The sequence below is a fragment of the Dendrobates tinctorius genome, unplaced genomic scaffold (genome assembly GCF_039654945.1).
Source record: "Dendrobates tinctorius isolate UK_male_01 unplaced genomic scaffold, ASM3965494v1 ptg000107l, whole genome shotgun sequence".
NCBI classification, from domain to species: Eukaryota; Metazoa; Chordata; class Amphibia; order Anura; family Dendrobatidae; genus Dendrobates; species Dendrobates tinctorius.
This window is the reverse complement of record NW_027361775.1, coordinates 2,588,932-2,615,322: the sequence shown is the minus strand read 5'-3', so window position 1 is coordinate 2,615,322 and position 26,391 is coordinate 2,588,932. Positions and strand designations below refer to the sequence as shown.

Sequence of the window (26,391 nt, the reverse complement as noted above, 5' to 3'; positions counted from 1 at the left end):
AATAAATTATGCAAACTGTAAATTTGTATTCATTGCCAAAGATATACTTTAACCACTTACTGACATATAGCAAACAGTTCCATCATATGCTGGCTGCCTGATGTTGCAAGTCCACATCTTACTCGTCAGATGATGGCTGTGCTATTCAGGCATCATGTGCCACAGGGGGAGTGGATCCCTGCTCATGGCTGATTACCTGTTTAATTGACACTATCAGCCTCTGACAGCAGCATTTTCTACCCCCGGCAGGTGGTACTTCATTCTATTCACCTATCCCCGTGCCCGTGATGTGATCGCAAGGCACCAATGGGTTGCCATGACAGGTGAGAGTCTGCTGAAACTCTCGTGCCTGTCATAATGGTTCTCCTTTGAAAGCCAGCCACTATGCATATTTGATATCTTCAAAATCAGAATGACCTGAAGAATCATATGGCCAGATCATTTTACCATATAATGAGCATGGTAAATAAAACAAATTGTGGAATTACACTTTTTCTGCAACAGCACTGCATTTGGAAATTTTTTCCCACATGATAAAATGAATGGTGTCATTCAAAAATGCAACCTGTCCCTCAAAAAGCAAGCCCTCATATGGCTATGATGACTGAAAAAAAGTTATGGCTCTTGAATGAAGAAGAGAAAAAAAATTATCTTGGTTATACATCTCCTGCTTGTAAACCCTATTAAGGCATATGAATGTGATAGAAGGAGGTCTCTTGTTCAAGATTCTTCTTTGTTTTCTAGAATGAAAAGCCACGACAAAGATTGACTCTTCCACTGACACACCCATGATATCCATTCTGGCAATACATTATTGAACCACTGATATTTGCTGAGAAGAAACAGTCACTAGAAACTTCCCAATCCAAAGGGAATGCAATGCATTTGCTATAGAGTTAATCAGTTTGTTTAACACCTTAAGGATTGGGTCATTTTTCATGTTTGTGCTTTTGTTCTACACTTCTTCCAAGAGTCATAGCTTTTTTTCCTGTCTCCAAAACCATGTCAATGCTTGCAGGGTTTGTTATAGATTTGAACGCCATTACTGTACTTTGTGGCAAAAATGACCCAATAACCTGGTAACTTTGTTCTACAAGTCAATACAGTTATGAAGATTTAAAATGTGTTTGTGGTACTAGTTAAAAAAAAAAGTAAAAAAAAATATTTTATGTATCAGCCATCATGTTCTTAGAGCCACACATTTTTTTGTATTTTTCATTTGATGGTGTTGAAGGCTAGCATGTTTTTTGCAGGGTGAGATTTAGTTGATATAGGTTCCATATGACATTTTGATCACTTTTCACTCCATTTTTTGCAAGATAACATAACCAAGAAAAACAGCAATTCTGTCATTTTGATTTATTTTTTTATTACAGGGTTAATTGTTTGAGATAAATATTTTAGCCTTATTGTATAATTGTACCTATAATATAAATGGAATAATTGGTCTTCGATGAAGCCCAAGCTCAGCTTCATAGGAATAGTATTTTGGAGATGGGTTGCTGAGCGGGAGCAATAGGAGTCAATAACAAATCCCCATTCGCATCCTCCGAAATGATGCTGTCACCATTGACAGTGGCATCTAAGAGGTTAAACTGTTGCAATTAATTTTACTACAGAAAAAATATCTTGCCTACCTATACATAGTGAAAAAACAATATGTTTAAATATACTGTATATATATATATATATATATATATATATGTATATATATATATTATTTTGTTTTCATGAGATTGGAAAATATATATTCTTCTCTTCATTATGCCACTCTTGATCATGTACAATCTCATATAACCCCTTTAACTATAATATGCTCTATTACCAGGAAACATAGGTCTTAAAAGCATGGATAATTAATAGAGGATTAATTATACCTTTACTCCAGGTGTGGCAAACTTAACAGTTTGGATATCATTTGTTTGGCTGGTTGTAGTAAAGGACAATGTTTTGTCTTCTCCATTCAGTGAAATAGCAGTTTGTACTACACCATCAAGCGCAACTATTCTCCACAAATCCCATTTCTTTTTTATTTTAAATCTCTGAGTGGACACAAAGACATATGATGGGGGAAGACCTTCTGGAAAAATATTTCTATGAAGAAAAAAAAAGCAGATTTACAATTTTCCCAGAGGAACTCAATGGAAGCAAACAACTGTGCAAAACTCATGAGCTAAATAATCATAAGCAATGCAATTCTTAAAATAGCTATTTCTAAAATAATTTATTTTCAATATTTTACTATTAAGGTGTATAGAAAAACGATAGATGACAAATTGATTAGATAGATAGATACGAGATAGATGATAGATAGATATGAGATAGAATTACTTCACCTTGTGAACTCTGTAAGATCGATTTGTGATGTTACTTCATAAGCTTTAATTGCAGGGATGGATCCCTTAACCTTTTTAGCATTTTTCTTATTCATTCCCAAACCTAAAAGTATGTCAAAACCTTTTTCATCTCGAGCTGCCACTGGAATTCTTGTTGGACAAACAGATTCTGTAGTGCAAGAGGAAATCCATATACAGTAAATTGTTGAACTAGTAAGTGAACATATCTAATGATTAATGCTGTAGTTTTAAGAGCACATGGATGTACACTATAGTTCGTCAAGACACATGCGTCTCCTGCTGTACTTGCGAGACATTAAGATTGCAATAAGATCATGACTATCTCAAACTTTGACAATACCTGTGAAATAATAAATGACACAACGGTAATGATTAAGTATATGGAACAGTTATTATGATTAGCTCAGGACTACTTCATCAAACTCACATTTTTTATGTGTGTCCATTGGTAATGGATCGTTTTTACCAGCGTATCCCAAAGACATTTGACATAACTCAAACCATCAGGAACAACTTTTTAACTACATTGTGAGCTGATTTAAGCACTGCCAGTGGCTTATCACAAATGATAGGTGAGGCCAAATCACCATGAACTTTTGACATGAAATATACGATTAAAAAAGCTAGTATGAATGTCTCCATTCATATCTTAAAAAGTGAATTGTAGCTTTCCTCTTGGGATTGCATGCCCTGGTTTAAAAGACAAATCACTTCTAATGTTTCATTTCCTTACATAGACTAGAAAAAGAAGAATGATATCCCCGAAAGATGGGGTACAGATCTGTCTTAGTCAGCGCTAGTAATACTTACCTGTCCAGCCTTTTAGGTATAACAAGTTGTTGCAGAATAATAATCTGCTCTTGCCTCTACTAAGATCTTGTTGGGCTGCATGACCAAATATTTTACTGTACCTTCAATTTTAGACATTACTTTAAAAAGTTGGAGCTCATTTTGATAGAGAGAAAAAAAGGGAGTGAGAGATAAAGAGGTTGAAAAAATATTTTTGATAACTTTGTACTGGGAGAGGAGAAAACAATCAGACATCTAGCTTTGTGTGGACACTGACAAAACAAAGCTCATTGCTAACCTGGAAGTGTGAGTGTGTTACCCATTATCAATAATATGAAGGCTGTTGTTAAAGTATGAAAAAGACTTCTAAATTAAAATGCCGACATTACAAATCTTTACTTGAATATGAAAGACGTTTACATTTTCAGTGCTACTATTAAAGACTTAAAGTGGATGCTTATGACTGTGTAGACATAGCATGTGCATTTATAGTGAGAGCTTAGGAAGTGTCAAATATGTGATTCTAAATACAAGCAGGACTAGTCCAAAATAGGAAATCCCCTGTCAGACTAACCCTCCTCCATTGGCATATGCCATAATGCAAGATGAAAGTTCATTCTTCAAACACTGCACGGTAGGTAAGGCACGTCAAACACCTTGTCAGTTTAATGAAATCGGCACACATCCTTCTATAATAATGGTTGGAGACAGTCAGGGGACATGACATGCTCCTTTTAATATATAGGCATACAATTGCAAAGGTTTGAAATATATATTTTTTCAAGTTTATTTGGAGTGTAGTCCACAACTGTGATGGGCACATAGCCTAAGACTTACCTGCTTCATGAATAAAAAGGCAAGTCTAAGAAGAGAATGTAGGAAATGTGATAACATATTAAAGTGCTTGTCCAGTCCAAATCGATAAGTCTGCAGTCACTATATGTGACTGAAGACTTATGAATTCCCCAGCGCATGCGCTGTACGCTGATGGGATTCGCTGGTTTCTGAGGTGGGACGGAAGGTATGTGTGGCGCCCCTGAGGGTCCGGTCACCACAGAGGTACTGCACCTCATCCAGAAGTATGGTATCCCACCCTCAGGTAAGGAGGGATCACCACCCAGGACTCCTAACACTGCACTCAACACACACACTAGCTAGTCAGGGCACCTGGGCGCACCCTTTGGGAGGATGGCCTTATCCCAGACTGGCTAGGAAAGGGTGTGGGGGGTTAGTGTAGAAGGTAGGTAGAATGGGAGGAGCTTAGGTAGTGGAGTGATAGTTAGGCATCCAATCAGAGTTAGAAAAGTGACAGTTGGTGGGAGGAGTGAGCTCTGAAGTAAATAGTTCTTTCCAGAGAGTAGTCAGTCGGTGACAGGACCAGCGAGAGAGCAGGATTGCTGTAGAGGACTGAAAAGTGAGAGAAACATCTTGTCCACGCTCCTGGACTGGGAAGAAGGGGTCCTTGGGGCACGAGTAGTGCGGCTGGCCACCCGTGGAGCCCGCATCCCAGAAGGGAAGGATCTGGCTGAAGTGGGGGAGTCGGCCCTTGAAACTAGTGGAGGATTATGGGACTCAGCTAGGAAGCCGGAGGCTGAGGTAACTTTAAGTGCCTCAACCACAGCCACAAGCACCCTCCAAAAGGCAGCGGTATGAGTAACGGACCTCGGGGCCTGACCCACATCGCCTAAGGAGATCCGTTGCTACCAGCTGGGGGCACTACTTGTGAAGGCGCAGGGCAGGGAAAGTAAGGAGAATTCAGCACAGAGACACGGCCTTGAGAAAAGACACAAGGAGGAGTCCTGAAAGGTATACCCAATCTGCCTGGGTGTTTGCCGGACCCCTCCCTAGCAGGATTTTGCCGTGCGCTGCGCACTTTTGAAGGTGCGCCGTGTGCGCCGAAATGCAACATGCTGCGTTCGGCACACACGGGCGCACCTTAAAAAGTGCGCAGTGCACGACAAAATCCTGCTAGCGCACGGCCAGCGCACAATCTGCGCATCCTATGCTAAAGATAGGGTGCGCAGATCGCAAGTGCCCATGTGCGCTAGTAGGCGGCGATGACCGGATGGGGCGGGCAGGGAGCCGGCAGGGGGCGGGGCTTAGCAGCGGCCGTGCGCAGGCCGTCGCAGCGCTATAAAGCGCAAATGTGAAACCGGCCTTAGATAAAGTAAAAACACAGTGTAACACATTTCAGATAAACTAAATAATAGAATTCTGGTAAAATAGATATACTTTTTCAGGCATCTTGAGCTGATAGATTTTGACATTCTAATTAGAAACCACCACAAGAGGCAAGAGCAGGGACTTTGATCTCTTGTCATTTTTTTTTAAATAAACAGATATTGCTTTATTTTAATTGGCATTGTGCAATACTTTATCTCCCCCTGCAGCAACTATCAAAATAGAGCAAAGTGATAGCAACATAGCACTGTAGCTACAAAATTTAGATTCCCTATCATCAAGTCATCACTAGGGACATGAAATATAAATAGGTTTGACTGAATATCCTCTTTAACTGAGCTAGAAAGCATAACTATATTATCTTATTCCAGTCCTAGGATCAGAAATCTGTCATCAGTAACATTGTGCTTACTGTACATATCGTTCCAATTATAAGGTTTTGACTTTCCTTTGGTTAGTACAGGATTTTTGTGTTTTACCCTAGTTCACGATGAATGGCTGAAGAGTGAGAAAATAACAACTGTATAGTAAAGTTACTTAACTATCAATAATTTACAAAGTTTATTAAACATGATTACTTTTATTCAGTAACTCTAGAAAGTAGAAATATTTAACCTAACATAAAACTGTATAATCTTTTAAAAAATGTTATGCTAGATTTCCTTGCAAAATTTGTTTTTAGATACTGTCACAATTACGGTGGAGTTTCCTTGCTTTTTCTTGTTGTTGTATTTTATCTCACAAGAAAATATTTGATTTGTGTGGTGCGTAATTCAAAACAGACAACAAAACTTACCAGCACCTCCTGGCAAAATGAAGTAAACATATCAGTACAAGTTACTGTTACCGCAATAGCATCCAAGTAAGGAAATGCAGCAGCAGAATTCTATAGTTGTAGTCTATGTAGCAGTGCTGCCATTCAAAATTAATATAATCAATGTTCATACATACCTTGTACACAGTGTGCAACTGCATTTGTGTGTTTGTACAATATTGCGACAACAGCTTCTTGCACCTACAGGTGCTTCTCACAAAATTAGAATATCATCAAAAAGTGAATTTATTTCAGTTCTTCAATACAAAAAGTGAAACTCATATATTATATAGATTCATTACAAACAGAGTGATCTATTTCAAGTGTTTATTTCTGTTAATGTTGATGATTATGGCTTACAGCCAATGAAAACCCATTGCCTTCTCCCCAACCACCCCATCATTGCCCTTTCTATGACCTCCATCATTACTTTCTCCCTCACCTCTCCCATCATTGCCCATTCCTTCACCTCTATCATTGCTTTTGCCCCATCACCCATCATTGCCTATTCCACCACCTCCATCATTGCCTCCTCCCCATCATTGTCCTTTCCACCACCACCATTTCTTTTCCCACACAACCCCCATCCTTGCCCCTTCCACCAGTTCCACCATTGCTTTCTCCCACACTACCCCATCATTGCCTTCTCCATCACCCCCCATCATTGCCCTCTCCACCACCTACACACATACAAACAGATAAATACACACACAGCACCACACATCTCTCAGAAACGTTCCTCGCAGCTGCACACACACACACAACACACAAACACAGCACCACTCACCTCTCCACATGTTCCCCGCAGCCACAGCATCTTTGTCACTGACTGCTTTCTCTCTGACACAGCAGTGCACCGAATAAACAGGACAGATTGCCCTCAGTGTTAGCTGCCCTGCAGGGGCCCCCCTCCACCTCCAGGCCCTGGTGCAGCCGCACCAGCTCCACAAGCAGTTTGTCCGCCCCTGCCAGACCGAACAATGCAGGCAAGCTGAAGGCTTCTATCATAGCAACCAGCGCTTCCATAACACCTCAGCAGTGGCACAGGCTGATCACCTCCATGCCACACCGCATTGATGCAGTAATTGATGCAAAAGGAGCTCCAACCAACTATTGAGTGCATTTACTGAACATATATTTCAGTAGGCCAACATTTCGGATTTTAAAACTATATTTCAAGCTGGTGTTATAGAGTATTCTAATTTACTGAGATAATGACTTTTGGGTTTTCATTGGCTGTAAGCCATAATCACCACCATTAACAGAAATAAACACGTGAAATAGATCACTCTGTTTGTAATGACTATTTAATATATGAGTTTCACTTTTTGTATTGAAAAACTGAAATAAATTAACATTTTGATGATTTTCTATTTTTGTGAGAAACACCTGTATGTGAGAGTAGAATCTTGATACATTAGCATGTTTTGAATTGTTCTAATTGACAAAAATTGTTTTGCTTAGCAAAATGTAATGTAGTGAATAGTGTTGAGCATTCCGATACCGTACCGCAAGTATCGGGTATCGGCCGATATTAGCTGTATCGGAATTCCGATACTTAGTTCCGATACTTTTTTCATATCGAATACCGGAATCGGAAGTTCCCATAATGCTAGGAGCCCGCTTGATTTGATTCAGCCAATGGGGATCCTCAGAAGTGTGGGCACATCCTGTTAGGCATGTAGGCATGTTAACTACTGGCATGGCTGTGATTGGCTGCTGAAATGATGTCATGATGCACTATAAAAAGCGCTGCAGCCGCCATTTCTGGTCACTCTGCTGTGAATTCAGTTAGGGACAGGCTGCTGTTGAAGACTGTGAGGGACAGTTAGAAATAGCGATTCCACAAAACATATAGTGCTTAACCCAGGCTACATAAACCACCACTGTAGCTTGCTTTTCCCTAGCAGCGCTGTTTTCACAGCTGTCTGCAAGGGCTGTGTGAGTGCAGACCCACGCTGTGTAGTGTGTCCTGCAGGCACGTCTGCTTGTAGGCCGCCCAGCGTGTGTCTCTGCCTCATACACATTTTTCTTTTATTGCTGCTTTTTTTTTCTCCTGTATAGTGTGCTTCCATACGTATCCATATACGTTGGTTGCAAACACTAAAGGAGTGGACAGCGGAGCCTTTCAGCAGCCTTTCAGTGCTATAGCCCATTTCTCTGCACTGTTTTTGGCTGTCTGATAGGTCTCTCTGTGTGTGAGTGCAGCTCACATTGCAGTGTGTTCTACAGCCACTGCTAGCTGTAGTCCGCTCAGCGTGCGTCACTGCCTCATACATAGTCCTTTTTTTGCAGCTAATTTAGCCAGATTTTTGCTCCTATATTAGTGTGCTTCCAACCGCATCCATTGTCATTGGTTGGTTGCAAACACTATATAGGATTAGATAGAGGAGCCTTTTTGCTGGCTTGTGCCCTTCAGGGCCAGCCAGGCTAGTATCACCCTATTTTTTGGAGCCTCATCAATTGCATTGTAGGTTAGCTTCCTGCATTGTAATCGCTCCAAAAAGTTTGTGATACTATAGCTTTCAAACTTTGGTCACATCCTTTCCTTCCCCCCCCAAAAAAAAGGAAATAAAGTTCACCAAACACTCCACTTTACAGTTGTCTAGGCCACATTAGATCATATTAAAGTGTAGTACACACACTCTTAGCCAAATTAGTGTTTCTTATACTGGTTAGCAGGTGTTCAGGAATAAGAACACTAAGCCACCCCTTTTTTACTTTTCTGCCTATCTTTATCAGTCTACCAAGATGAAGAAGGCAGGGAGTAAGGCACGTGGTCGTGGCCGTGGAGTTTCAGCAGGGAGAGGACGGGGGGATTCAGCAGGGAGAGGACGTGGGGATTCGGTGTCTGCTGCGGCCACCAGTGACCCGGCATCCCCCACTTTTACCAGGCAACAGTCCTTCATGCGCAGCTTTGTAGGACCACGCCGTACCCCACTGCTGCGTGACGAACAAATTGAAGCCGTTGTCGGATGGATGGCAGCTAACGCATCCACTTCAATGACTTCCGCATCCTCCCAAGGCCAGAGCACTGAAGAGCAACCATCTGTCTCTTCACCACCTGCCAAATTGCCCAGGCAGTCTGAGAGCCCTGGACAGGAGCCATCTCAATCTTTACTTCTGTTCTCAGAATCTGTTGGCTTGGAAAGAGGTGGCCAGCCAAGCAGCATTCTAGAGCGTGAAGAAGAGGGAGTATGCAGTGATGCGCAACTGCTTTGTCCCTCTGAATCTGAAGAGGCGGGTGGGCCAGTGCCTATTGTCAGCACACCTCAGTGCTCATCTGATGATGATGAGACTCAGTTGCCAATTTCTGGTGCGTACGGTGCTGGCGAGACAACCCAGGACCAGCCGGTGCTTGAAGAGGGGAGTGGAGATGATGAGGTCCTTGACCCATCATGGCGTCAGCCACAGGAAGGTGGTGGGAGCAGCTCTGAGGAAGAGATTCCCCGAACGGCCAAAAGAGGAGGGAGAGGGCGGGGGCAGACTTGGTTGCCTGTAGCCTCCACTTTGGCACCCGTGAGGAGCAATCCTCTTCCAAAACACAAAACGGGCGCTCCCAGGACTTGCAGTGCGTGGTCTTTTTTTGAAACAGTTGCAGATGACATTTGCTTTGTCAAATGCAAGCTGTGTCATCAGAAAGTGAAACGAGGGAAAAATGTGACCAACCTCAATACCACAAATATGTGGAAACATGTGCGTACCAAGCACGAGGTGGAGTTACACAGACACACTGAAGATGTAGGCCAACCTTCAGCAGCACCTACCACCTCTTCAGCTCGTGTTGGGGCCTCTTCCTCCAGCTCACACACAGCTGGTTCGGCTTCCTCACTGGAACGCCATGGAAGAACCACTGCCACTGTTGTCCAGAGACCCAGTGAAATTCCACCCACTGAACCACGTTCGCAGTCATCAGCACACTCCCAGGCCACTCACCAGCAATCGGTAGCACAGGCATGGGAGAAAAAGCGGCCATACTCGGCAAACCATCCCCGAGCACTGGCTCTGAATGCCGGCATTGCCAAACTACTGGCCCTTGAGATGCTGTCATTCAGGCTGGTGGAGACTGACACCTTCCGGAACTTTATGTCATTGGCAGTTCCACAATACAATGTGCCCAGCCGCTTTTATTTCAGCAGGCAAGCTGTCCCTGCCCTGCGAAAGCATGTGGAGGGAAAAATTAAAAATGCGCTACTAAATGCCGTCAGTAGCAAGGTCCACCTGACCACCGATGCGTTGACCAGTAGCCATGGACAGGGACGATACCTTTCCCTCACTGCCCATTGGGTCAATGTTGTGGAGTCGGGTACAGATCTGGAGAGTGGCTCTGTACGTATTCTGCCAACTCCAAGGATTGCAGGAATGCAGTCTGTACATATTGAGTCCTCCTCCTACTCTAGTTCCTCGGAATCAGCACTGCGTGAGCCTGTTAGGCCAGGTATGAGCACAGGTGTGGCCAAACGTCAACAGGCCGTCCTTAAATTAATTTCTTTGGGGAATCGGAGCCACACAGCACAGGAGCTCTGGAATGCCATCAAGCAGGAGAGCGATGTGTGGTTTGTGCCAGCGAATCTCCAGCCAGGTTTGGTAGTGAGTGACAATGGCCGAAATCTAGTGGCAGCTCTGGGCCTAGGCAACCTCACTCACATACCATGTCTGGCACACGTGCTCAATTTGGTTGTGCAGAGCTTTCTGAGGGACTATCCGGATCTTGATGCACTGCTGCACAAGGTTCGCCTAGAGTGTGCTCACTTGCGGCGTTCCAGCATGGCAAGAACGCGCATTGCATCTCTGCAACGCCGATTCCGCCTGCCAGAACATCGCATCATATGTGACCTCCCCACCAGGTGGAATTCAACGTTACATATGTTGGAGCGGTTGTGTGAGCAGCAGGCAGCAGTAATGGAGTACCAGCTGCATCAGGCGCAAACAAGTCGCACTGTGCGCCGGACACACTTCACCACCACTGAGTGGGCCACTATGAGGGACATCTGCCAGGTTTTGCGTGCCTTCGATGACTCCACGTGGATGGCCAGTGCAGATGATGCACTAATCAGCATGACTGTCCCCCTCATTTGTCTGCTTCAAAAAACCTTGCAAGCACTAAGTGAGGAGGTTTTTGAAGAGGTCGAGGATGAGCAGTCAGAAATGCCATCTGCTTCTGGCAAGTCTGCGCAACGTGCTTCCACACAAAGGCCCAGGCAGGGGACACTTAGTGAGGAGGATGACGAGGAGTCAATGGAGGAGGAGGAACACATCTCTCCAGAGGAGGGAGGTACACAAGTCTCTAGTAGTCAGTGTGTACAGCAAGGGTGGGGTGATGCTGAGCAGGCAGAGATGCTGCCTCAAGCTGGGGACAGCGTTTCCGGTCCAGTTGGCAGTCTGCAGCACATGGTTGATTTCATGCTGCAGTGCTTGTTAAATGACCACCGCATCGCCAACATTCTCCACACGGCTGATTATTGGGTGTACACCCTCCTAGATCCTCGCTACTGGGACAACTTACAAAGCCTCATACCACAGTTGAACCGGGAGCGAAAAATGCGGGAGTACCAAGAAACACTTGTGCAGGCCATCATGTTCTCCATTCCCCCCACAAGTGTTGCTGGTAGTGCTTTTCAAAGCAGCCATGTGGGTAGAGGCAGTGGAGGAAGCTCTGCACAAAGAGGTAGCAGAGGCAGTGCCGCAGGACAAGGCAAGGCCAGTATGGTCCAAATGTGGAAAAGTTTTGTGGGACCGCCACAAACGGCTACACCATCACAGACTGCTCCAGTCAGCAGGAGGCAACGTTTCCGTCAGATGGTGACAGACTACTTGTCATGCCCTGTTAGTGTTCTCCCAGACGGCTCTTCCCCGTTCAAATATTGGGTCTCTAAGCTGGATACATGGCCAGAGCTTAGCCAGTATGCATTGGAGGTGCTGGCTTGCCCTGCTGCCAGTGTATTATCGGAACGTGTCTTTAGTGCTACAGGTGGTGTGGTAACAGACCGTCGCACGCGACTATCCGCCGATAATGTTGACCGGCTTACTTTTGTGAAAATGAACAAGGCCTGGATCTCACCTGAATTTGCCAGTCCTCTTCCAGAATAAATAATTGGCTGGCAACAGGATCCAGGTCTCCTGTTGTGTTCATGTTTCTATGACCTGAACTTTATTTCCTGGGCTACAGCAACGCCCGTTGTTGCTCAGAAGTGCTGTCCGCACAGACAAAACACTCGCTCATGTGTAAGTGGGGTTCGGTAACATCAGCTGATCCCCTGCTGTGTGTATGGCAAAGTGTCCTGCTCCCTCCACAGTCAAACAACCTCAGATTTACACCTGGCTCCAAGTAGGCCTCGGCCTACTACCTGATTTTCCCTGGGCTCCGACACCGCCAGTTGGTGCTCAGAAGTGCTGTCCGCACAGACAAAACACTCGCTCATGTGTACGTGGGGTTCAGTAACGTCAGCTGATCCCCTGCTGTGTGTACGGCAAACTCTCCTGCTGCCAACAACTTCTGACTACCTCTGATTTAATATGTTCTCTGATTTGCCCTCTGTCTCCACTCTGTTTTGAGTATTTCCTCCGGCTTACAACACCGCCTGTTTCTGCTCTCAAGTGCCGTCTGCACAATCCACACTTGTTCCTGTGGTACCTGGGTCCTGTAACATCTGCTCATCTCCAGAGTTGAGCACGGTAATGTCTCCTGCTTTGTCTACATTCCCACTACTTGTAGTGGAAATGTGGACATAGCAGGAGACATTGCCTGACTCACCTCTAGGGAGAAGCTGCTGTCACAGAACCCCAGTAACACAGGAACAAGTGTGGGTTGTGCAGATGGCATTTCAGAGCAGCAACTGGCGTGGTTGGAAGCCAGAGGAAATACTCGAAACAGAGTGAAGACAGAGGCCTAATTGGAGTACGTTGACAGTTAGTAGTAGTCTAGAAACAATCGCAAACTGCCACCAAGTAGGCCTCGGCCTACTACCTGATTTTCCCTGGGCTCTGACACCGCCAGTTGGTGCTCAGAAGTGCTGTCCGCACAGACAAATCACTCGCTCATGTGTAAGTGGGGTTCAGTAACGTCAGCTGATTCCCTGCTGTGTGTATGGCAAAGTGTCCTGCTCCCTCCACAGTCAAACAACCTCAGATTTACACCTGGCTCCAAGTAGGCCTCGGCCTACTACCTGATTTTCCCTGGGCTCCGACACCGCTAGTTGGTGCTCAGAAGTGCTGTCCGCACAGACAAAACACTCGCTCATGTGTAAGTGGGGTTCGGTAACGTCAGCTGATCCCCTGCTGTGTGGAGGGCAAAGCGTCCTGCTCCCTCCAAAGTCAAAATACCTCAGCTTTACACCTGGCTCCTAGTAGGCCTCGGCCTGCACCATGATTGTCCCTGGGCTCCAACACCGCCAGTTGGTGCTCGGAAGTGCTGTCCACACAGAAAAACACTCGTTCATGGGAAAGTGGGGTTCGGTAACGTCAGCTGATCCCCTGCTGTGTGGAGGGCAAACTGCTGCAGCCTCCAAGCTGTAACTACTTCAGATTTAAACATTCTCTGATTTGGCCTCTGTCTCCACTCTGTCTCTAGTATTTCCCCTGACCTCCAACACCGCCAGTTCCTGCTCACAGTTGCCGTCCACGCATTCCACACGTGTTCCTGTGTTACTGGGGTTCTGTAACGTCAGCAGATCCCCCAATGTGTGTCCGCCACTGTCTCCTGCGCTGTCCACCTTCCCACTGCAAGCGGTGGGAATGTGGACAGAGCAGGAGACAGTGGCAGACAAACATCAGGGGATCTGCTGACATTACAGAATCCCAGTAACACAGGAACACGTGTGGATTGGGCAGACGGCTGCTGTACGCATAAACTGGCGGTGTTGGTGGTCACGTGAAATCCTGGAAACAGAGTGGAGACAGATGCCTAATTGGAGCACGTTGACAGTCTGTTGTAGCCTACAAACAATCTAAAACTGCCACCAAGTAGGCCTCGACCTGCACCCTGGTTCTCCCTGGGCTCCAACAACGATAGTTGGTGCTCGGAAGTGCTGTCCACACAGAAAAACACACTCGTTCATGTGAAAGTGGGGGTCAGTAATGTCAGCTGATCCCCTGCTGTGTGGAGGGCAAACTGCTGCTGCCTCCAAATTCAAACAACGTCTTATCTTAAACTGCCTCCAAGTAGGCCTCAGCCTACAAAATGACTATCCCTGGGCTCCAACATCGTCAGTTGTTGCTCGGAAGTGCTGTCCACACAGAAAAACACACTCGTTCATGTGAAAGTGGGGTTCGGTAACGTCAGCTGATCCCCTGCTGTGTTGAGGGCAAAGTGTCCTGCTCCCTCCAAAGTCAAAATACCTCAGCTTTATACCTGGCTCCTAGTAGGCCTCGGCCTGCACCATGATTGTCCCTGGGTTCCAACAACGCTAGTTGGTGCTCGGAAGTGCTGTCCACACAGAAAAACACACTCGTTCATGTGAAAGTGGGGGTCGGTAACGTCGGCTGATCCCCTGCTGTGTGGATGGCAAAGTGTCCTGCTCCCTCCAAAGTCAAAATACCTCAGCTTTACACCTGGCTCCTAAAAGGCCTCAGCCTGCACCATGATTGTCCCTGGGCTCCAACAACGCCAGTTGGTGCTCGGAAGTGCTGTCCACACAGAAAAACACACTCGTTCATGTGAAAGTGGGGTTCGGTAACGTCAGCTGATCCCCTGCTGTGTAGAGGGAAAACTGCTGCTGCCTCCAAATTGTAACTACTTCTGATTTAAACATTCTCTGATTTGGCCTCTGTCTCCACTCTGTCTCTAGTATTTCCCCTGACCTCCAACACCACCAGTTCCTGCTCACAGTTGCCGTCCACGCATTCCACAAGTGTTCCTGTGTTACTGGGGTTCTGTAACGTCAGCAGATCCCCCAATATGTGTCCGCCACTGTCTCCTGCGCTGTCCACCTTCCCATTGCAAGCGGTGGGAATGTGGACAGAGCTGGAGACAGTAGCAGACACACATCAGGGGATCTGCTGACATTACAGAATCCCAGTAACACAGGAACACGTGTGGATTGGGCAGACGGCTGCTGTACGCATAAACTGGCGGTGTTGGTAGTCACGTGAAATCCTGGAAACAGAGTGGAGACAGATGCCTAATTGGAGCACATTGACAGTCTGTTGTAGCCTACAAACAACCTAAAACTACCACCAAGTAGGCCTCGGCCTACACCATGATTGTCCCTGGGCTCCAACAACGCCAGTTGGTGCTCGGCAGTGTCTTTGGCATGGGGACTCCCTGTTGCCCAGCCTGGTTCCAGCACGCCTGCTGTTTCCGGGTAGTGTCAAGGTCACTATGCCACCAATCCGTTGTCCTGTCGTCTTGCGGCCGGGTTAGCCGACTCTACGGTGCCTGCAGTTTAGGTGACTCCTATGTGGGCTGCGGGAACTGGCACTGAAGGCTGGATCCGTAGTGCCAATGGGACATGGACCCCCTGTAGGACTGTGGGTTTCGGTAACTGCGGCCGGCTTGCGGCCTGGCTACTTTGCTTTGAATGGGTACCTTCTGCTACCCACCCGGGTTCCAGCACTATCTGCTGGTTCTCGCCAGAGCCTTTGGCCTAGGTGCCTCCATCTCGGTATCCGAGGTCCAGCACCGTCAGCTGGTCCTTGGTAGTGCTTTCTAGCACAGGTACCTCCTGCCTAGTAACCGTGGTCCAGCACCGTCAGCTGTTCCTCGGTAGTGCCATTGGCTCTTGTAGCTTTTGCTACCCATCTGGGTTCCAGCACCGTCAGCTGGTTCTCGGCAGTGTCTTTGGCACGGGTACTCCCTGTTGCCCAGCCTGTTTTCAGCACGCCTGCTGTTTCCGGGTAGTGTCAAGGTCACTATGCCACCAATCCGTTGTCCTGTCGTCTTGCGGCCGGGTTAGCCGACTCTACGGTGCCTGCAGTTTAGGTGACTCCTATGTGGGCTGCGGGAACTGGCACTGAAGGCTGGATCCGTAGTGCCAATGGGACATGGACCCCCTGTAGGACTGTGGTTTTCGGTAACTGCGGCCGGCTTGCGGCCTGGCTACTTTGCTTTGAATGGGTACCTTCTGTTACCCACCCGGGTTCCAGCACTGTCTGCTGGTTCTCGCCAGAGCCTTTGGCCTAGGTGCCTCCATCTCGGTATCCGAGGTCCAGCACCGTCAGCTGGTCCTTGGTAGTGCTTTCTAGCACAGGTACCTCCTGCCTAGTAACCGTGGTCCAGCACCGTCAGCTGTTCCTCGGTAGTGCCATTGGCTCTTGTAGCTTTTGCTACCCATCTGGGTTCCAGCACCGTCAGCTGGTTCTCGGCAGTGTCTTTGGCACGGGTACTCCCTGTTGCCCAGCCTGTTTTCAGCACGCCTGCTGTTTCCGGGTAGTGTCAAGTTCACTATGCCACCAATCCGTTGTCCTGTCGTCTTGCGGCCGGGTTAGCCGACTCTACGGTGCCTGCAGTTTAGGTGACTCCTATGTGGGCTGCGGGAACTGGCACTGAAGGCTGGATCCGTAGTGCCAATGGGACATGGACCCCCTGTAGGACTGTGGGTTTCGGTAACTGCGGCCGGCTTGCGGCCTGGCTACTTTGCTTTGAATGGGTACCTTCTGCTACCCACCCGGGTTCCAGCACTGTCTGCTGGTTCTCGCCAGAGCCTTTGGCCTAGGTGCCTTCATCTCGGTATCCGAAGTCCAGCACCGTCAGCTGGTCCTTGGTAGTGCTTTTTAGCACAGGTACCTTCTGCTTAGTAACCGTGGTCCAGCACCGTCAGTTGGTCCTCGGTAGTGCCATTGGCTCTTGTTCCTTCTGCTACCCATCCGGGTGCCAGCACTGTCTGCTGGTTCTCGCCACAGCTTTTGGCCTAGGTGCCTCCATCTCGGTATCCGAGGTCCAGCACCGTCAGCTGGTCCTTGGTAGTGCTTTTTAGCACAGGTACCTTCTGCTTAGTAACCGTGGTCCAGCACCGTCAGTTGGTCCTCAGAAGTGCCATTGGCTCTTGTTCCTTCTGCTACCCATCTGGGTGCCAGCACTGTCTGCTGGTTCTCGCCACAGCCTTTGGCCTAGGTGCCTCCATCTCGGTATCCGAGGTCCAGCACCGTCAGCTGGTCCTTGGTAGTGCTTTTAGCACTGGTACCTTCTGCTTAGTAACCGTGGTCCAGCACCGTCAGTTGGTCCTCAGAAGTGCCATTGGCTCTTGTTCCTTCTGCTACCCATCCGGCTGCCAGCACTGTCTGCTGGTTCTCGCCACAGCCTTTGGCCTAGGTGCCTCCATCTCGGTATCTGAGGTCCAGCACCGTCAGCTGGTCCTTGGTACTGCTTTTTAGCACAGGTACCTTCTGCTTAGTAACTGTGGTCCAGCACCGTCAGTTGGTCCTCGGTAGTGCCATTGGCTCTTGTTCCTTCTGCTACCCATCCGGGTGCCAGCACTGTCTGCTGGTTCTCGCCAGTTTCTCAGCCTTCTTGTACCTTCTGCTACATTTCCAAGATCAAGCTTTTTGAAATTGTCTTTGGTAATCCTTATTGATCTCCATGACAACGACCCTGATGACGACGACCCTGAAGACCACACCAAAGAAGACCAGAAATATGACCCTAAATAATAAGACCAAGAGGACAAAGAACATGAAGACAACCACCAAGATACAGAACAAAAGACAGAAGAACAAGAAGCAGAAGAAGCAAAAGCAGAAGAACAGAAAGCAGAAGAACATTAAGCATAAGACTAAAAATCAGCATAGAAGAAATCAAAATTATAAGCAGAAGAAGACTAAGCAGTAAATGGGGGTGAGTCCGTTCCTCCTCGTGGTGCCCCTGGAAAATGCCTGCTGCTGCAGGCCAAACTGAACGCGGACAAATCCTGTTGTAAATCTTTAGTGACAGGCAGAACGTAAGGTGTAATCTTATAACTTTTATAGATAAGTACTACAGGAATGCCTGTCACCATAAGAAAATGAAGACAAAGAAGAATAGGAAGAAGATGAAGAAATAGCATATTAAAATTGATAATAGCTGAATAAGAAGATTATGAAGAATGGAAAAAAAAATTAATGGGAAGAAGATGAAGAAGAAGATGATGAATAAGGTGAAGAAAAAGTTGATGAAAAAAATGCTACTGCTGCGGATCATGAAGGAGAAAGTGTGGGAGAAGTACAAAAGAACGTGAAGAGCATGGAAGTTGTGAAACATACATATCTGACAAAATATAAAAAAGGTTAACATAGTCAATATCTTTTTAACTCCGAACGTACTGAAAAATAAAATTGGAATTAATGCTATGCCATTTGATTTGAATAAACCACTATGCTTTTAATGTCTCCTCCACCTCCCACAATACATTCTACATGATTCTTATTTGTTTTCAATAATGTAGAATTAGCCAACAAGGAACTAAAGGGCTTTTTTTAATTCCGATACCGGAAGTCCCATTGACTTGAATGGGACTTCTGGTATCGGAATTGGCGATACCCGATATTTTTTTCGTATCGGGCGATACAATCCGATATGATATTTTTGGGTATCGAACGGTATCGCTCAACACTAGTAGTGAATTAATATATAATAGTGTGACAACCCTTTTAGGTTAAAATCCAAATTGTCTTTTGGCTTATATCCTCGGGCCCTCAGTCCCACTATTAGTGCTTAGGAAATATTGACTCATATATCTCGCTATTAATACAGTGTCCTTGAAATATTTCCATAGGTGCTCCTTGATCATCAATGATGTAGCCGTCTTACAATATACAATATCCCTTATTTGTTATTCAATAACCATTCATACACAATTGATAAACACATTAAGAAAATACATTAGTTCCTTATTCTAATATCAAATAATAGAGAAAAAATCAGTTTGCATTAACAAGCAATATATTGTGTAATAGTTCATTATTACACCTGCGTCACTTTTAGCAATGCATGGCTTGGGGACAAATTTCCTTTCAGCATCTCATTTTCATGCAATACAAAGAAAATATGTCATTTTACTAAACTTCATTAAAAGTAATATTTGTGCAACCTTTTAATGAAAATAGAATTCAGAAAGCAGCTAGAAAGCTTTCTGTATGAATTAAGGCTTATTTAAAATGTTTCATTTAATGCAAATATGATGCAACATGAAATGCAGATTTCATACTAAAACAGGAAAAAGCAGTTTCAAAAAAGGAAAAAAAACATTGCAATGTGCTCATTCTGTAACATTGTAATGTGCTTTTATTACATACTTAATACAGTGCGGTCATTCTTTAAGCAGCACATGAGGAGCAAAGGCTGTTTTAATGCAGGGTTGCCAACTTGACTTTTTATTTTTCTAGACAGCTTTTCTTTCAGAGGGGGTTAAACTAGGTATTACACTTACTGGTTGCAAAGACAATCAAAATTTGTCCTGTAAAAAAAGCTCATACCAAGAACTTTTTCGCCTTTACTCAGTTTTAGGCTAAGTTCACACTTGCATTTGGCTGGTCTCTGTAGGGCTGCATACTTCCTCCCTTAAGCTCCGCCTATGCTCCTTCTACTTCTGTATGCATCCTGCATCATCCTGCGTACCTATCTTTAACATTGGGTACACAGGGGCAGGCATTGTATGCAGATGCATCCACATGCGGCGTTTTGACGTGCCCGCAGACAGCACGGGAGCACAACATGTGGAAGTAGGTGGAGTGTAGGCGGAGCTTAAGGGGGGAAGTATGCAGCCCTACGCAGACCAGCCAAAAGCAAGCATGGACTTAGCCTAAGTGATGGCATCTATGTACTAACTACGATTTTACATGAGTTGAAATGTTACTGGCTAATTCTGAACACAATCACATCCACAACTATAAGAAAACATTCACACTTTATAATCACATTATGCAATCACACTATGCAATCACATTATTTTCATTTTGTTATTTTTATTTTCACCCTCAAAATGAATTCAGTTTGTTTCTTTGCACAAATTATTGGTGACAATAAAGGTGGAAAAAGTTCTGAAATCATTCTTTTTGGAATGTTTTTTTTGCATGACAAAAATGTGGCACTTTAAGGGGAGTATTTAGACTTTTTATATCCATTGTATATTGATTGCCTATCTTTAGGATAGGTCATCAATATCAGATCAGTGAGTGTATGACACCTGCCACCTCCCCATCAGCTGTTCTCTGTGTCGGCAGAGCCAAAAGTGATCAGTTGTGAAGCAGAACTACACAGCACTCTCAGCTGTATATTGTCTGCAGTGGGGTACTGCAGATATACCCTATTCAGATGAATAGGTGTGTATGTGCAGTACCCGGCCACAACCACTACACAGTTACAGGAGCTGTGTTTTTCAGCTCGGCATATAAGGATAGGCCATCGATATAACATACTGGACAACCCTTTTTAAGAACATTTTATCCTTGTATGTAAGAAATCTGCATATACATTTTGGTATCATACATGCATCAAGAAAACATTGTTAAATAATTCATATTATTGCCATAACATCAAGCACATTCCGGTAAACCAAGCCTGGTTGTGCAATATACCTTTAGGGATCACACTGTCGCGATACACTGCTTTCGAAATGGGTGGATCTGGATACCCTATTAAGTTAGGAAAAAATCAAAACAGAACACATTGTTCACTAAATAAACATTACAGCTTTAAAGTGTATCTATCTTTGGAAGTGCATTTTTGCGTGTTTTACCCCTTTCATGATAGTCTTAGAGCTGCTGCCTGCAGCCCGATCTGTAGGCAGCATTTATCAGACACTGGCTGCATGATTTCAGCCATATATCTTTGACTCTGAAATTCTGAGGTGTTTCAGAGAAAAACATACTTTAAAAGCCACTGTGGACTGAGCCATACAGGAGACTAATCATACAGGCAAGTCCCCAGCATCTTAGCATCTTCTCCTCGCCCACTACTCACATAAACCTTGCATGCATGAGGAGAGACCTGTCAATCCAGGGCAGCAGGCAGGGACAAGTTTTTAAAGTAATTTTTTCTCTGAAACACCGCATCAATTTCAGAGTCTGATATGCCTGGCTGAAATCATGCAGTCATTGTCTGACACATTCTTCCCATGGATCATAGTAACATAGTTAGCAAGACCGAAAAAAGACATTTATCCATCCAGTTCAGCCTATATTCTGTCAGAATAAATCCCCAGACATCCAGGCCTCTCTTGAACCCCTCAACTGATTTTGCCATCACCACCTCCTCAGGCAGGTAATTCCAGATTCTCACTGCCCTAACAGTAAAGAATCCTCTTCTATGTTGGTGGAAAAGCCTTCTCTCCTCCAGACGCAGAGAATGCCTCCTTGTGATGGTCACATTCCTTGGTATAAACAGATCCTCAGAGAGATATTGGTATTTTCCCTTATATATTTATAAATGGTTATTAGATTGCCCCTCAGTTGTCTTTTTTCTAGACTAAATAATCCTAATTTTGCTAATCTCTCTGGGTATTGTAGTTCCCCCATCCCCTTTATTAATTTTGTTGCCCTCCTTTGTACTCGCTCTGGTACTATTTTATCCTTCCCGAGCACCAGTGCCCAAAACTGTACACAGTACTCCATGTGTGGTCTAACCAGGGATTTGTACAGAGGCAGTATAATGCTCTCATCATGTGTATCCAGACCTCTTTTAATACACCCCATGATCCTGTTTGCCTTGGCAGCCACTGCCAGAACATAGAAACTCCTTGCAGATGTTGTCTTTGGTGGGATTTGAATCCAGGACCCAGCACTCCAAGGCTGCAATGCTAACCACTGAGCCACCATGCTGCATGTATCAGCTGTCAGGTTCCCTTTAAATATGCTGCAGGTTGGTGGGGGTCCATATCATGAGACCTACACAAATTGCTCAAAAAACTACTCATAAGAACTCACTTCAGAAAGCAGAAGAGTTCAGCTGCCTGATGGCACACACAGAGTTGTAAGGGCACAACAGGAATTTTATTGGTCTGTACACTACTCTTACCCAACATGAATATGAACTGTTTGTTACCAAACTGTTACATGAGTGTGCTACCCTGACATACATCTTGTGTACATAGAAGTTGTTTCCTCAATGTGGTGAGGTAGTATCAGTGGTGCGGGCAGGGTTATACAGAGTTCATGATCATAGAGGTCAACATGGCAATAGGTTTGCTACTCCCTTAGTGATAAAATCACTATTTTACAAGCAGGAGCCTATCAAAACTTCAGCAAACAGTTGAGTAAGTGACATATCATTGGAATCAGGGCCTCTGTCTCTTCATTATGCTCTTCTCAGATTAGGTGGAAAAAAACAGGTGACAGATTCCGTTTAAGGATTTTTATAAGCTTTCTCGTCTCACACCATTCTCAGGTCTATTAAAATAACTGTATGTTGCCAAAATGTTTTGATCATTGTAGAGCAAATGTCAAAAACTTTCAATCGATGAAAGTCATCTCATAACCAGTGATTTACTCAAATAAATAACTATATAATCCAGACACTAGCATAGCAAATAAATAACTTGATTATAGTAACATTGTTCTAATGCTAACATTTTAGTATTTTGCTAAGCAAAAAAAAGCTTTCAGGATAGAATACACCAATCCAAAGTAGTACAGTATGGCACATTACCTTTTTATTTTTGGGAAGCACCCTCATATACCTAGCTATCAAAATGTAGGCATTTGGAGACACAGAAAGGTCCCAAAGAAATCTGTAGGCTATATGAATACACTGGGTGACAGGTCATTATACTAACATAAGGAAGCTGTTTCAGCAGAATTTTAAATACATGTATGCTCCATTCAGGTTAAGGCTTCAAACGTCTTTTCTCAGTGTTCAATATTTGTATCACTGATGGTCCCAATGGTCAGACCCTGAGAGAATAGCCTTTTTGAGAATAATCTTTTAAGTATTTCATGGTGACCTTTTTAATCGATAGGTGTTGTGTCCCACGAATGGGAACAACCTGTAATGTATACAGTATATTTCTCTGTGTTTAGTTTTTCCTCCAATCAGCAAAATTCCCTGTTGTTGCTAGGTAGAATTAGACTTTGTGAAAATTGTCCCTATGTCCCTCCTGTAGTTGAGCTCTATATTAGGTTGCACCTCCCCTCTTCTTCAGTTTAGCCTACAGCAGCCATTACTCAAGACGCATGTGTACTCCCCTGTACAGAGTACTCCTTTTTACCTACTGTTCATTGTAAACTAATACAAGATTTTGGAATAAAGCAGCATAGTTTCTCCTGGTCTTTCTACAGTTGCATTGCCAGTGGAGTTAAAACTACAGAGGACGCCTGGCGGTGTGAGTGCAAGTATACAATAATCTAAGAAGCTGATAGTTAGAACATTTGGGATTCGCAGCCAGCAGGAAGAATCAGAATAATAGGTTATTCATATAATGCACACCAAGGTAAATTCTTTTACGTGAAAGACAGTCTTTGAATCTACTTTCTACTTCCGCAAAAAAATGATGATCCTTAACAAGCGATTTTGTTCATTAACTCAGAATAACCTGAAAGGTTAATGAAAGTTGATTTTCTGAACCAAATAAACTCTTAACCCCTTAGTGACAGAGCCAGTTTGCAGCTTAATGACCGGGCCAATTTTTACAATTCTGACCACTGACACTTTATGAGGTTATAACTCTGGAACGCTTTAATGGATCCCGCTGATTCTGAGATTGTTTTTTCGTGACATATTGTACTTCATGTTTGTGGTAAAAAATTTTCGATATGTCTTGTGTTTATTTATGAAAAACAGAAATATGGTGAAAATTTTGAAAATTTTGCAATTTTAAAACTTTAAATTTTTATGCCCTTAAATCAGAGAGATGTGTCACACAAATTTCTTAATAAATAACATTTCCCACATGTCTACTTTACATCAGCACAATTTTGGAAGCAAAATTTTTTTGTTAGGAAGTTATAAGGGTTAAAAGTTGACCAGCGATTTCTCATTTTTACAACAAAATTTACAAAACCATTTTTTTTAGGGACCACATCATAATTAAAGTCATTTTGAGGGGTGCACATGACATAAAATACACAAAAGAGACACTGTTCTAAAAACTAGACCCCTCAAGGTGCTCAAAACCACATTCAAGACGTTTATTAACCCTTTACGTGCTTCAAAGGAACTAAAACAATGTGGAAGGAAAAAATTAACATTTAACTTTTTTTTGAAAAATTTTTACTTCAGAACCAATTTTTTTTATTTTCACAAGTGTTAAAAGAGAAAATGAACCACAAAATTTGCTGCGTAATTTCTCCTGAATACGCCGATACCCCATATGTGGGGGTAAACCACTTTTTCAGCGCACAGCAGAGCTAGCAAGGGAAGGAGCACCGTTTGACTTTTTCAACGCTGAATTGGCTGGAATTGAGATAAGACACCATGTCATGTTTGGAGAGCCCCTGATGTTCATAAACAGTGGAAACCCCCCACAAGTGATCCCATTTTGGAAACTAGACCCCTTAAGGAACTTACAATATATCCAAAACAGTAGGCCTACCAATAATGGCACTTCAGAATTACAACTAAATCCAAAAAGGCAAAAGAAGTTGAGCCATAAAATGTTATATTTTATTAAAGCACAATGGCCAGAGAATAAAAACACAATAAAAGGAAATATGAATCCAACATCGCCAGACAAGGTAAGTAGTACACATATCTCACATATTAAAGTACCAGTAGAAAATACAGTAAATTTAAAGGCTAAATATAGCAGCGAAGTGGCTCCTATGTAAGAACTGCCTACATGGTACACTCTGATTCTCTATACAAAAGAGTGCACTATATACCGCTACCAATATAAGCACAGTGTGAATATAATGCAGTTGTGGCTAGCAGTAAACTCAAGGGCCACAATGCTGCATGTCTCCTCTATGCAGTTTTACACCTTTTCATGCACTTAGTTGGCCGCTTGGATTTCTATATTTGCAGTTTGGCTAGTGTATACTGTGGCCCCTGTATGCATTGTTGGCAGCTATATATACACATTGGTATTTATCTTATATCACTATTGTGTGGCCCTTGAGTTTACTGCTAGCCATAACTGCATTATATTCAGAATGTGCTTATATTGTTATCGGTATATAGTGCACTCTTTTGTATAGAGAATCAGAGTGTACCATGTAGGCAGTTGTTACATAGGAGCCACTTCGCTGCTATATTTAGCCTTTAAATTTACTGTATTTTCTACTGGTACTTTATTATGTGAGATATGTGTACATACTTACCTTGTCTGGCGATATTGGATTCATATTTCCTTTTATTGTGTTTTTATTCTCTGGCCATTGTGCTTTAATAAAATATAACATTTTATGGCTCAACTTCTTTTACCTTTTTGGATATAGTATCCCTTAAGGAACTTATCTAGATGTGTGGTGAGCACTTTGAACCTTCAACTGCTTCACAGAAGTTTATAACGTAGAGCCATGAAAATTAAAAAACATTTTTTTTTCATCAAAAATGATTTTCTAGCCCGCTATTTTTTATTTTCCTAAGGGTAACAGGAGAAATTGGACCACAAAATTTTTGGTGCAATTTGTCCTGAGTACGCTGATACCCCATATGTGGGGGAGAACCACTGTTTGGACGCATGGGAGAGCTCGGAAGGGAAGGAGTGCCATTTTGGAAAGCAGACTTTGATGGAATGGTCTGCGGGTGTCATGTTGTGTTTGCAGAGCCCCTGATGCACCTAAACAGTGGAAAGCCCCACAAGTGACCACATTTTGGAAACTAGGCCCCCCAAGGAGCTTATCTAGATGTGTGGTGAGCACTTTGAAACCCCAAGTGCTTCACAGAAGTTTATATTGCAGAGCCGTGAAAATAAAAAGTCTTTTTTATTTCCACAAAAGGGATTTTTTTAGCCCTCAATTTTTAGACCCCCAAAGTTGGTAAATACTGGAAACCCCTCAATTTTTGCTCCAACCCTAATCCAAACCCTAATGCCTAATCCTAATTCGCCCTAACCCTAATGCTAATTCTTGCCCTAACCCTAACCCTAACCCTGGCCCTAACATTAACCCTAGCCCTAACCCTAGCCCTAGCCCTAACCCTAGCCCTAACCCTAACCCTATTGGAAAAATGAAAAAAAAATATATATATTTTCTTTATTTCATTATGTTTGCCTAACTAAGGGGGTGATAAACGGGGGGGGTTATTTACTATTTTCTTATTTTGATCACTATGATAGTTTATCATAGTGATCAAAATGAATGAACGGAATCTGCCAGCCGGAGCTTGCAGTTTCACCGGCGGACGCACTGCGCATGCGCCCGCCATTTTCTTCCGGATCCAAGATGGCGGCGCCCACTGGAGGA

General features: G+C 44.1%; 1 protein-coding gene across 1 annotated transcript in view; it reads right to left on the bottom strand.

Annotated features, from left to right (window-relative positions):
• The window catches only part of COL21A1 (collagen type XXI alpha 1 chain), a 526,378-nt gene that overhangs the window by 298,936 nt on the left and 201,051 nt on the right, over positions 1-26,391 (bottom strand). The window contains exons 4-5 of the mRNA XM_073589133.1: positions 2,337-2,505; positions 1,878-2,094 (exon numbers count right to left, since the gene is read on the bottom strand). Coding sequence (XP_073445234.1) covers positions 1,878-2,094; positions 2,337-2,505 — 386 coding nt within the window. The remainder of the gene's footprint in view (positions 1-1,877; positions 2,095-2,336; positions 2,506-26,391) is intronic.